Below are 13,256 nucleotides of genomic sequence, written 5' to 3' on the forward strand. Positions count from 1 at the left end.
AACAAATAAATAAAGTTAGCTGAACATTAAATAAAAAAGGCAAACTGATTCAAGGAATCCAGGCTTATTTAGCATCAGCCTAAAAATATAGTCATATGGTTTCATTCAGTTGTCTACCTAACTCCTTTCAATTTACATATGCTATACAAGATTACGTAAGAATTTATTCTTACAGTTAATAACATTTTGGCTAAAAGAATATTTTCTTATACACAATCTACAACTATCATTTCTTAATTTAAGTACATGCCCTCCAGTCTGTATCAACTGCAAAATAAAAACAAGATAACCCTATTATATGAAATTCATAAGTTCTTTCCAAAATGTTCCTTCTAATTTAGTGCATTTTAGTGTAAGATATGTATGTAATATCTCCATTACTGAATTTACTCAAGCCTTTCAAAGCCTTAAATTCTTTGACCACTCCTCATTATCTTAAGTTTGCTACCCAGGTAATAATACATTGATCTGGGATTACAGTTATTTTTTATTTTTTTTGTTGGTGCATCGGCTTCTGTAGCACCTCCCAAGGTTTTTGCATTTTCTACTCTGATCCAAGCCTGAGGCGGGATTCGAACCCGCAACCTTTTGGTTGCCAGCCAAGCACTTTACCCACCTGGGTAAAGTGCTTGCCCGGTCGGCATTACAGTTATTCAAATGTATAATATTACATTTTCCAATATTGATCTTTAAATCGCTAGTTAATAGACTAGTAAAGGATTTTCGCTATCCTTTACTAGTCTATTAACACGGTACTTGAAGATCTCTAAAAATTTCGTATTGTCTTTAAATGTCATTATTTTTGGATCAACAAAATAATTTGTCTAGGTCTTCTTGAAGCAGCATACCTTGGTTATTATAATTTATCATCTTCCAAACCTTTGTATCATCAGACAAACTTTTCTAGAAGTCTCTACATTTCTATATTGAAATATATAAATATTAAAATAAGATTATATTCTTATTCTAATATTTATATAAGATATAAATATTAGAATAAGAAAAACAAAAGGGTATAAAAAAAGGCTGAATTTGTACTCATCTTAATTTTAAACCTATATCCAGGGTGTTTCAAAATGGATGGTCAATAATTTAATGGTGAACTGTACAGACTACAATATGCAAAAAAAGCCTAGTAAACATGGGTCCTTAAGTGAATCATTTTCGAGATATTGCACATTTCTAGTTGGGATCCACCACTAACAAGGTGAATTGTACAGAGTTGGGATCCACTGCTGACTTGTTTGTTTAGTTTGGGTTATGCTTATTCTCTCCGTTTCCCCTCTCTCAATGCTCTGTGACGTAGCAGACATATTAGTACTTGTCAAAGGATAGTCAACATGGAAAGAGGTTACAGCAACAAAAAGTATGCAGACATGCACTTCATATATGGTAAAGCCAACAGCAGTGCACTCAAGGCTGGATGTTTGGACCAAGAAGCATTTCCCCGCCAAAGGCAGCTCAACGGGCACACATTCATTAGGGTACAACAACGCCTTATAGAACATGGGAGCTTCGCACATGGAGTACAAGCAGGTAGGCCCAGAAGCATAACACATGATGTTGAGGAAAGGGTGTTAGAAAGAACATCCTGTAACATGTAACATCTGTAAAATCCTGCGGTGTTGAAACCAAAAATTAAAAATGTATTACCTCATGTTTAATAAAACTACCCTTAGCAAAGTATTCACAGCTTTTTGCTAAACTAGTGCTTCCATAGTCAGTGGCAGATATTAACAGAAAATGTGCATTATCTCGAAAACGGTTCATTTGCGGCCCAATGGTCACTGAGACTTTTTTGCTTATTTTAGTTTGTTTTTTTCACCTTTAAATTATTGACCATCATTTTTGAAACACCCTGTGTTATCCTGATTTGCCTACTTATTTTTTTTATGCAAAATAATGCATGGTTTCCATTTCCTGTTGTTTTGCTATGCTACACATTGTGAATAGAAGATGGTTACTGCTGAAAACAGAAACAATAACACAAGTGATCAAATGAGTGTGACCATATCCAGTATTTACATAAAAGTAAAAGGGATGCATCATACGTTGTCAACCCATGTGAGGAATTCGGAACATACAAATGAAGAGATTTAGAGTTTAAACAAATGGGAATTTAAATTAAATTCCCATTTGAATATCAAATTCTAATATTGAATTCTTAAATATTGAATTTTGAGAAAGTTTAACTGTGAAAAGAGCAAGTTTTCTTTGCTGAGATTTGATTTTAATATACTTGCAAGGAAAATGTGTTTTTATTTAGCTATAAAGGATCATTTGAGTCATGCTGATTTCTGAAATTAGTTTAAATCATCAGTTCAAGGTTCATTTTGTTATAGTTCTCTACAGAAGAGAAACACGCACACCTTGTCATGTTATACACAGTATTTTCTATCTTGTTCAATGTGTTTCGTGAAGAATAAAGGCATGCCTTTTAATTTATTCATAATGTGCAGTGGTGTCATATAAAATTCCAAAAGAGAAATTAGTTAACTTTCTGGAACCCAGCTGATATTTATTTTGGGAATGAACTGTGGAAAGCCAATTTGGTCACCAGTGTCACTCTGCTCATCTTAAAACTTTTGTCAAGCTGCCACAGGATAGAGGCATTAGAACTTATACACAATTTGAACGAGTATTTAATTTGGTTAATAATATGAAAATTTTAACTGCTAACATCAGACTTCTCCACTCATGATGATGCATATCTTAAAAGGATTGTTCTCTTTGTTTGTATTTAATTTGTTTAAATCACTTAATAAATAGTAGCAATAGCTTAATTTTCAGTACTTACCTTAATATAATCTGCAGTTGGGCTTAGAGTGAATAAGGTGGAATAGACTAAAAATTGGATTTAATGTGGATGAGCTTAAATTTTTGAAATTGAGTTAAAATATGCTCAAGGAAATAGAAGTGCACATCTTCATCTTTGGTTGTCATGAATTAAAGTTGAAAGGAATTGGAATTATGAGAGTATAATCAAGAGACCAATAGCCGTAACGATAGGCTTTCGTTATTAACGTTATTACCAACTGAAGACGTTAATAATGTTGATAGGCTTTCGCTATTAACGTCTTCAGTTGGTAATAGTGAAGAAAGAGAGAGCGCGTGTATTTTAAAAGAACTCTTTAAGTTCTTGTGATGATGCACGTGGGAATCTCAAGTGCGTGAGATTCCAGACCGGGGAGAGGTTGTAGAGTAATTTTGCATTTAATATGTTTAATTTAGATTGATGCCGAAACCATTCTATGATAAGGGCTTCAATACTGATAAATTCTGAAACTAGATTGTAATTTAATAAAGGGGGTTGCTGAATCTACTAAAGGTGTGTGGTTATGGGATTGTACATGTAAGGTCAGTTCTGTATTTGCTTGTCCAGTTTTAAAGCTATTATAATGATAGTATGCTCGCGTATTTGATGTTTTTGTAGAGCCGTATTTTGAAGTAGTGCTTCCGATATAGCACGCATTACATTTTTGCTGGCATTTTATTAAATATACTATGTTGTTCAAATCACAGATTTGGTATTTATAAGTTTCTTTATAAGAATTAAACATGGATCCTAGTTTATTGTATGTTGAAAATATGAGTGTAATGTCGGTATTTGCAAATATTCGACGAAACTGTCTATCAAGGTCACTGTGATAAGGAAGAACTACGCGTAAATTGTTGTGTGTGTTATGTTTGGATGGGTTATTAATATTATTTTGGACATTGGAAATAGTTTTTTGAATTAACTGTAAGGGGTATTTCCTGGATATAAATTTTTCTGTAAGATATTGAAGTTCGTTAGATAAGTTGTTTTGCGTTGAATTGTATTTGATAGCATTATATATTTGATTGTACAGAACAGCTTTTTTTGTGCTAAAAGGGTGGTGTGACTCATAATGTAAGTATTTTCCGGTGTGGGTGTTTTTTCTGAAAATTCTAATTCTGAGTTGAGTATCAGCTTTATATATGGTAAGGTTTAGAAAATTTAATTGTCCATTTTCCTCCAATTCAAGAGTGTACTTTAATCTATCGTGAAAGGAATTAAACTTAATAAAAAGGTTATCAATTATAGTTTTATTACCAATTATAAGGATGTCATCAGCATAGCGCATATATAATTTTAACTCTGTAGGGTAAGGTTGTAAAACTTGGTTTTCTATAGAGGCTAAGTATATGTCAGACAGGGGGGGCTGAGATCCCTAATCCCATAGGTAAACCGAATGTTTGTTGATATATTTGGTTATTGAAACGGAAATGTCTAGTATCTAAAAGAAATGAAGTAAGTTCCAATATGCTATTGATCGAGAGAGAGAGAGGTATGATTAATTAGAGTGCTGCCATTGGTTAAGAAATCGTGTAGAGCCTGTAAAGCGGTTGGTAGATATACATTGGTGTATAGGGATACTATATCGAAAGATGCTAAATTATATGTGTTGGAAATAATAATGGGGTTTATTTGCTCAAATAATTGGATGGTATTATTAACTTTAAATTTAGAAAATTTTGTAAGGGGGAAAATAATCTTAACCAGAAAGGAGGAAAGGTTAGCAAAGGCTGATTTATTGAAAGAAATTATCGGTCTTAGTGGGTGGTTGGGTTTATGCAGTTTGGTGATGCCAAACATGTGCGGAAGAATGTTATTTCGTATACCGATTTGTTGCAAGGTAGGCAAGTTGATTTCTTTATTTGTCCTTAGGTTTCTTAAAATAATATCAAGTCTGTTTTTATGTTTGGTAATATTATATGTATTGTCGGGTTTGTATGTATCTGGGTCTGAAAGGATTTGGTTCATTTTTACAATATATTTGCAAATTTGAATATTTGCAAATAACGACATTACACTCATATTTTCAACATACAATAAACTAGGATCCATGTTTAATTCTTATAAAGAAACTTATAAATACCAAATCTGTGATTTGAACAACATAGTATATTTAATAAAATGCCAGCAAAAATGTAATGCATGCTATATCCGAAGCACTACTTCAAAACACGGCTCTACAAAAACATCAAATACACGAGCATACTATCATTATAATAGCTTTAAAACTGGACAAGCAAATACAGAACTGACTTTACATGTACAATCCCATAACCACACACCTTTAGTAGATTCAGCAACCCCCATTATTAAATTACAATCTAGTTTCAGAATTTATCAGTATGAAGCCCTTATCATAGAATGGTTTCGGCATCAATCTAAATTAAATGTTTTAAATGCAAAATTACCCTACAACCTCTCCCCGGTCTGGAACCTCATGCACCTGAGATTCCCACATGCATCAAAGAGCATCACGGGAACTTAGAGTTCTTTTAAAATACACGCGCTCTCTCTTTCTTCACTATTACCAACTGAAGACGTTAATAACGAAAGCCTATCGTTACGGCTATTGGTCTCTTGATTATACTCTCATAGTTCCAATTCCTTTCAACTTTAATTCATGACAACCAAGGATGAAGACGTGCACTTCCATTTCCTTGAGCATATTTTAACTCCATTTCAAAAATTTAAGCTCATCCACATTAAATCCAATTTTTAGTCTATTCCACTTTATTCGCTCTAAGCCCAACTGCACATTATATTAAGGTAAGTACTGAAAATTAAGCTATTGCTACTATTTATTAAGTCAATTTAATCGGTGCCCTAAGGAATCCTACAATTTATCCGATTGTTTGTTTAAATCATTAAATGTTTTTTACCTTTGAGGATGAGTTTTCATTTAGGGCAAAATTAACACTAAGTAACTTTTAAGTTCTAAAATTTTAACCTAGCAATTAATGGGAGACATAGCATTGAATGTGTTTTTCACTTGATGTCCCTAAGATTGTGAGAGATTACATAAAAACAACTGTTATGCTCTTGTCAATTCTGCTAACAAAGATAAATATTAGAAACAAGGGATCCAGTACTGAACTTTAAGAAACCTTACATAAGGTAATAGCCATTTTTATATGCTCTTTACTTTACTTTGGCAACCAACCTTTTTACACACCAGTACTTTCCCACTAATGGTACATTGCTCCAATTTAGAAAAACCTCATCAAAGTATAAATACATTATATCAAAACTGTTTGCATCCTGTTCTTTAGTGACAACCTCACCAGATTAGTCAAACATGACTTCCTTGAACAACCCAATGTGTTTTTCATATAATTTCATTCCATCCAGATGCACCTTCAATGCATCCTTAATAACAATTTTCATAATTTTCCCTGTGAATTGCCTGAATAAGAAGTTTAACTTTCTATGAACAGACCTGTTCAGCTTCCAGAAGTTATATTTATTAGGTCTGTAATTATCCATTTTACCCTTGAAACCAGCTCTGTAAACTGGAGACATTTGTATATCACTGGTGTGCTGATACTTCACAGTTCAGGGATACACCCATTAAAATAGACAGAGATTTAAAAGATAATGGAGTGAAAGATTTATAATCCATTTTCAGTGATCATGCATCAAAACTTATCATATATCAGTTTCCTTTTTAGTTCTCATTTTATTTATATCATCCAAATTTTTGGGATTTTCTGACATACATAAACCACATGAATCATGTAACACAGTTTGCTTTTACAGGTCACTGATAATACAAGTAACAAGTTTCATCCTTTAGCAGATCTCAAATAGAGTTCAGCTCAGACAAACAGCAGTGTATATTTCCTGAAACAGAAACCAGTTTAAAATTTCACATTTCATTGAAGTTAGGGGGGGGGGGAGTCATATGATATAATCTTGTAATAAGCCAATTCAATTAATGAAATCTAACCATAAAGGATGAGATGGAATGATAACTGATAGGTACCACAAGTATGTTCATTCACCTTTGAGGATACTAGGCATGGAAAAATTTGGGGAACCTTTGTTCTATGTGAATTGTCAAGGTTGTTTTCACATATAGAAAGGAGGTGAAGCTGCAAACATCATTAAAAAGTTATTGACTGTTTCCAAAGTAACAGAATCAGAAAAGAAGAGCAAGCAAATTTTCAAAATGGAAATCACTGCCAAGTGCTTGTGTTTGTACATAACTGATTTTCAAGAGCTAAAGCTTCTTAAAGTGACTGATAAGGTTATTTCACAATCAATCATTTTTCATGTGGCAAATCTTAAAATCAGGTTTGACAGGAATATATTGAATAGTCTGGCAATCTTGCTAAGAGAAAAAACTGATCTAATAACCCAATTTAAAGGAAGGAGTTACACAGAGAACTATTAATAAAGATTTCCTCTTTAAGTATAGTAAAACTAAAAATTAATAAACCACTACAAAATCATTCAGAAAGCTATTTTCTAAAATTTTCTCTTTAAGCCAAAACTATACATTTATTTCAGTAATGTTAAAATATAGCATTTATTAAAATGTATTTGGCAGTGTTTTTAAATTCTTTAATTTTCTCTATTATTAAAACTTCTGCTTCAAAATGCTTATACATATATATTTTTATCCCACATGACGAAATAGCATAACAGTGAGAAGCAGCAAGCAACTTATTTTCTGAAATGAAGAGAACAGTTGAGGATAGGTAGAGAAAATCAAAATTTACCCATCTCTTGGCCCATCACCTTTAGCAATAGTGCAAATTACAGCAAAAATTTTCACAGAATGTTAATATCCATAATACTACATGAAGTAAACAAATTTAATTATACACATAATAGTAATAATTTTTGTTAAACAATCCAAGGACACTCTTGAAATACACTTTTTCTAAAGCAAGGAAAATGTAAAACGTTGTATAAATAAAAAAAAAATTATATATATTGTGGACTTAATTTTACCTAAAATACAGTTAAAAAGTACTAAAATTAAAATATTGATATTCTGCATGGTTTGCACTTATATTATTTCTTTAAATAAATTATCTTTTGAATCAAATGAATGAGTAATAACAAGAAAAAGAATGCAGCATCTTTTCTGGAGGCATATCAAATTTTAAAGCTTCTTAAAGATAGATATACAAGATATAACCAATTATTCACTTTACACTAAGACATCCATTCCAGTATGTATTCTTTTAAAGGACCAGGCAGGGGTAGCTTGTTAACGCTAGGTGCCACTCGATGATTCATAGCATTATAAATAGCAACACGAGCAATTTGTTTTAATGAGCGAGGATGCATATACATTTGCCTTAGAAGATTTGCAACTATGCGACGCATTGGCACCAAAGTTGTTTGTGTGTTCAATATCTTCAAACAACTATACAATTCTCTGTGATTCATAGCATAATAATACAACCATATCAAACGTGCAAAGCTTTGTTCTGCATCCACAAGAAGTTCTTCCTTACGAATAACCAACTGGATATAATAATAAAGAACCTGAAAAACAACAATAAAAAAATTATGGTGAAAACTGAAATATTACATTGTCAGTCAACAATTTATAAGTAAGTGTCCTTAACTCAGTATACACAATTATTTACTGGGGGAAGAGGGAAGAATTGCAGTATTAAAAACCAACATAACTGCTTTACTCTTCAGCTTATGCTTTCTGTAACTAAGTTTTGAATATGAATTTTAAAAGTCTATCTTAGCACAACTGGTTTATTTCAATTCAAAACATTTAAATTGTTCATAAAGGAAAGGAAATTTTGAGTATCCCGAATATGAAGTTTTGTGATCAAGGTTAAGTAGAAAAAAAAGTTTAAACTTTTTAACTAAACCTCTGTTCCCCACCACCACCTCATCTGAACTGCAGTTGTATAAGGTATTGGTATAAAATAAAAAGTTTAATTATTATTATTATTTTATTTCCATTTTATACAGAGAAGTACAAAAACTGGGTGTTAATTAACAATTCAAAGGAGTATATAGTAGTGGTCAACATCAAGGATTTGCTATATATACATTGATAGATATGTAATAACCATGATGTGCAAGTAGCAAAATTGAGGATGTCCAGCACAAATCCATTTCATTTTGAATTTTTTAAAATTAACTTGTTTTTCATCATATCTTGTTAAGGGAATATAACAAAAACCTGTATTTAGGTTCTGTTCATCTTCAAAAAGTAGATGAAGGAAATGAAAAAAGTACCTAGAAATTTGTTCCTTCAAATTTTAGAAAACTATGGCATCAAGGATGATCTTTTAAGGGAAATAAGAAGTTTGTAAATAAAGGCTGTACAGTTTGATAATCAAACAACACACTGCATTGTAGGGAGGGGGATCACAAATGAGATACTTTAATAACATTAGAATGATCTATACATTCTGGAACAGTACAGTTCCTTCACTGTTAAAAATTTATATAATTGAGCACACTCCAACATTTACAGCTTTCTGGACACAAAGAAACTATAAAGAGCAGAGAGAAAGTGCACAGATTCACTCTTATCTATAATTATTGAAGTAGCAAATTATGATCTCCCAACACAGTGTGTTCGCATCAGTTCAAAATGACGTAGCCGAGTGGTCAGGAGCGCAAGTGCAGTAGCACATGCTCTTTGGGTGGACTGGGATTCAAGCCCATGACAGCTAAATACAATTAATATTTGTATTGATTGGTTCATTGTAAACTCCACTGACCTGGTGGTCATGCTGGAGTATAAACAAGAACATTTTTTTTCTTTTTTTAATTAAATGAAGGAAATGCTCATACATTACATTTATGTATTTAGTTCATTGTGAACTAAATAGTCAAAATACACAAAATATTTACATTATGTGCCATTAAATAGTCAAAATACTCAAAATTTATTTACATATATGCCACTGCTAATACTAATTCAGAAAACTAATTTATAATCTGACTACATTTTGGAGAGTCTGCTATGGGATGCCATCACTGGGCTAATAATTTACTGAATTGTACTAGTTGCTGGGATATGCAGATATAACTAAGAAGATTTTTGTGGTAAGGCCTCAAACTACAGAAAGATTCACTAAACAGACAAGTTTGTGCATTGCATCATGTTAGTATGTAGTGAACCTTCAAAGTAGGTGAAATGGCATCGTTTTTGTTACATCTCATATTGTGAATGCCTTCACAATAAGTTGCCCTGATATTGTACTACCTCGAATAAGCAACGCTTCACCAGTGGAGAAGACTAAGGGACAACTCACTGCAAACTGCTCTAAGTGGCTACATCATTTTAAATGTATAACACCACCTAAACAGAAGAATCCACTGTGCATTTAAAAATCTGAGACACCAACAGAAAAGCTGTTTCAGGGTTTACTGACATCTCATTAGCTGGAAGGTTGCCTCTACTAGCACATGTATACCAAACAATTTAAAAACATATTAACAGCTTAGACAGATTAACAACAGCCACAGGCAGAAGTGAAAGTGATTCTTGCATTGCTTCTATTGGAACATGCAGCAGCCCAGAAAGCAAGGTACTGGGGATTTCAAGGCTTGTTTTGGGTCACCATGGAACAAGAAAATTCATGGGCCTAAGAGCAAGAACAGGTGGACGTATTACTTGTATGTACACCAATGTTAGGATCATAGTAAATACATTTGATGGATTTGAAATGCTGGTTAGGTCATAAAATGACTTCACAAGCACTTAACTGTGGCGATATCAGAGATGTGGTATCGGTCAGAGATAAGGGATGTAGAATTTGAATAGTATTAGTAATGCCCATATGGTACAAGGAAGCCTAAGGCTTATGCTGCAACAGCCAAAAAAAGTATAAAATAATAAAATAAATACTTAATAAATAAAAGAAAAGGAAAAATGACAACCTATGCATTTCCTCCTCCCATAAGTAACTATCCAGCTGACCTTTGAATTTCTCCAAACTGTCAGCCTAAACCACGCATATAGGTAACTTATTCCAGTAATTTATAACTTTCTAGCTAAAATAAAACTTCCTGCAATCCAGTCTAAACATCTCCCCCCCCCCTGTAACTTAAATTTATGGCGGGGAGTACAATGCATACAGAAAGAACAGATAGGACAGGAGGTGGGTGGGGAAGGGTTATACTCTTAGTTAATAAGCACATAAAATCTAAGGCAGTGTATCCAGTTGACATAGATAGACAGTGCAATGTTGAATCAGTTTGGTGTGATATAAGTACTGTGAAAACAAAAATGAGAGTAAGAGTGTGCTACAGCCCAAATAACTGTACAATGAACAACTGTAGAGAGAAACAGAGTGGGCCAGTAAATCAGAATGTCTTATAATGAGGGATTTTAACTTTCCAGATATTGACTGGAATTTGTAGGTTGGTCACACACACGACTTTTGTGGATTTACTGGATGACTGTTTTCTACAGCAGCATGTTAGAAAGGCAAAAACAGAGAGAATTACACACACACGACTTTTGTGGATTTACTGGATGACTGTCTTCTACAGCAGCATGTTAGAAAGACAAAAACAGAGAGAAATACTCTTGATCTGATTATCAGCAGCGATTCTTCATGCATTAAGAATCTGCAGATTAAAAAAACCACCAGGTGGCAGTGATCACAGTGTACAGATGTGAGATTTACTTAAAAAAGTAACTACCATCAAGAGTAAAGGAAAAGGTTTTTGCTTTCATAAAGGAGACTATCTGTGGTAACTGAAAATGAAGAAAATATAACAATGGAAGAACTAGAGTTAATATTACAAAAATAAAAAAAAAACAGAAAAGCCCAGGCAGAGACAATTTCAGAATGTAGAACTATTTAAATATGGTGGCAACTTATTAAAAAAACACACTACTAAAATTATTTAACATCATATGGCATAAGCAACAGATACCCAAAGATTGGGAAACGGGAATAGTAATCAATTTACGCAAAAAAGGCTCCAGAAATAACCCTAACAACTACAGAGGGATAACACTGCTTCAAAGCTATACTCTAATATACTAAAGAATAAACTTAATAAATGAGGCGCATTATAGCCAAAATAGCTTATGCGCCATAAAACCCCCACAACAACAACAACTTAATAAATACAGTGAACAATTCTTAGAAGAACAATGCGGGTTCAGAAAAGGGAGAAGCACAATAGATGCCATTTTCTCATTGCAACAAATTTTGGAGAAAAGAAGAGAATTTAACCTACCAATATTTCTGCTGTTTATTGATTATGAAAAAGCATATGACAATGTAAACTAGGAAAAACTTGGGCAGATTCTACGTGAAGAAAATATTCCAACCCAACTCTGGAAAGCGATGCAAAGCCTATATAAAACTCAAAAGTCTGCATAAAATATTCTAATGGCCAACTATCAGACCCAATTAACACCAATAAAGGAGTCAAACAAGTATGTGGACTATCACCAAATTTATTTAATATCTACATCAATAAAATTATTAAAGAATGGAAACATTAACAACGGAATACAGTTGAACAGGAATAAAATCCAAACTATATTATATGCTGATGATCAAGTTATAATTGCAAAATTGGAAGATAAACTACAGATAGCAGCTAATGAACTGAATAAAATAGGCAAAAAGTATGAGATGAAAATCTCCACCTCAAAAACAAAATCAATGGGATTATGTGGAAAAAACATACAAAGAGTCAAAATTGTTATTGATGACAAGATAATAGAACAAATATCTGACTTCACCTATTTGGGAAATTTAATATCAAATGAAGGGAAAGACATCCACCCTGAACTACAAAAATATAATAAAATGAACGGAACGATTAAACGCCACTTTGGAAAGCAAATGACAACTGAAACAAAATTACGACTGCACAACATAACTTAAAAATCAGCCCTCTTCCACAGCTGTGAGACTTGGGTCATATATAAGAAAGATGCACACTAACTAGAAGCAGCACAAATGAGATTTTTAAGACCATTATTAGGCTTTACAAGACTAGACTACCAAAGAAATTTAGATATTCATGAGAAATTAAAAGTAGATAACACAGTAAATGACATAAAATGGTATCAGAAAAAATGGATTAGCCACATAGAAAGAATGAACCCATACCGGATCCCAAAATTAGCCTTTAACTACAAACCTACAGGCAAGAGAGATGTGGGTCAACTAAGACAACAATGGCAAGGTCAAGACCACCTCCAAGAGCTACAATGGAACAGGTCTTAAAAGACCTAAGCCAGACCAAGTTCATGATGATGAAAGGAGACTACGGTGGTCTTAGACAGGTTTTTAAATTCTATACAGTGGGCCCAACCAATGATGACACCATCAGTAAATTCTAAATGGGAAGCATTCAAAGAAATAATCATAGAAGCTAAATGGATGTCAGATGAACTATTGAGACATTTGGCAGAGAAGAAATATGCAACGGATGCATATAAATAATTATCATGTGATACAGAAGCCCATGATAG

General features: G+C 33.0%; 1 protein-coding gene across 1 annotated transcript in view; it reads right to left on the bottom strand.

Annotated features, from left to right (window-relative positions):
• Nucleotides 1-7,915: 7,915 nt before the first annotated feature.
• Nucleotides 7,916-13,256, bottom strand: part of LOC150081382 (uncharacterized) — a 33,505-nt gene continuing 28,164 nt past the window's right edge. Inside the window, exon 3 of the mRNA XM_090379236.1 lies at nt 7,916-8,317. Coding sequence (XP_090235362.1) covers nt 7,982-8,317 — 336 coding nt within the window. The 3' untranslated portion in view covers nt 7,916-7,981. The remainder of the gene's footprint in view (nt 8,318-13,256) is intronic.

This window comes from Mastigoproctus giganteus, chromosome 8 (assembly GCF_048544385.1).
Source record: "Mastigoproctus giganteus isolate SK-2022 chromosome 8, ASM4854438v1, whole genome shotgun sequence".
In the NCBI taxonomy this organism is placed as follows: domain Eukaryota; kingdom Metazoa; phylum Arthropoda; class Arachnida; order Uropygi; family Thelyphonidae; genus Mastigoproctus; species Mastigoproctus giganteus.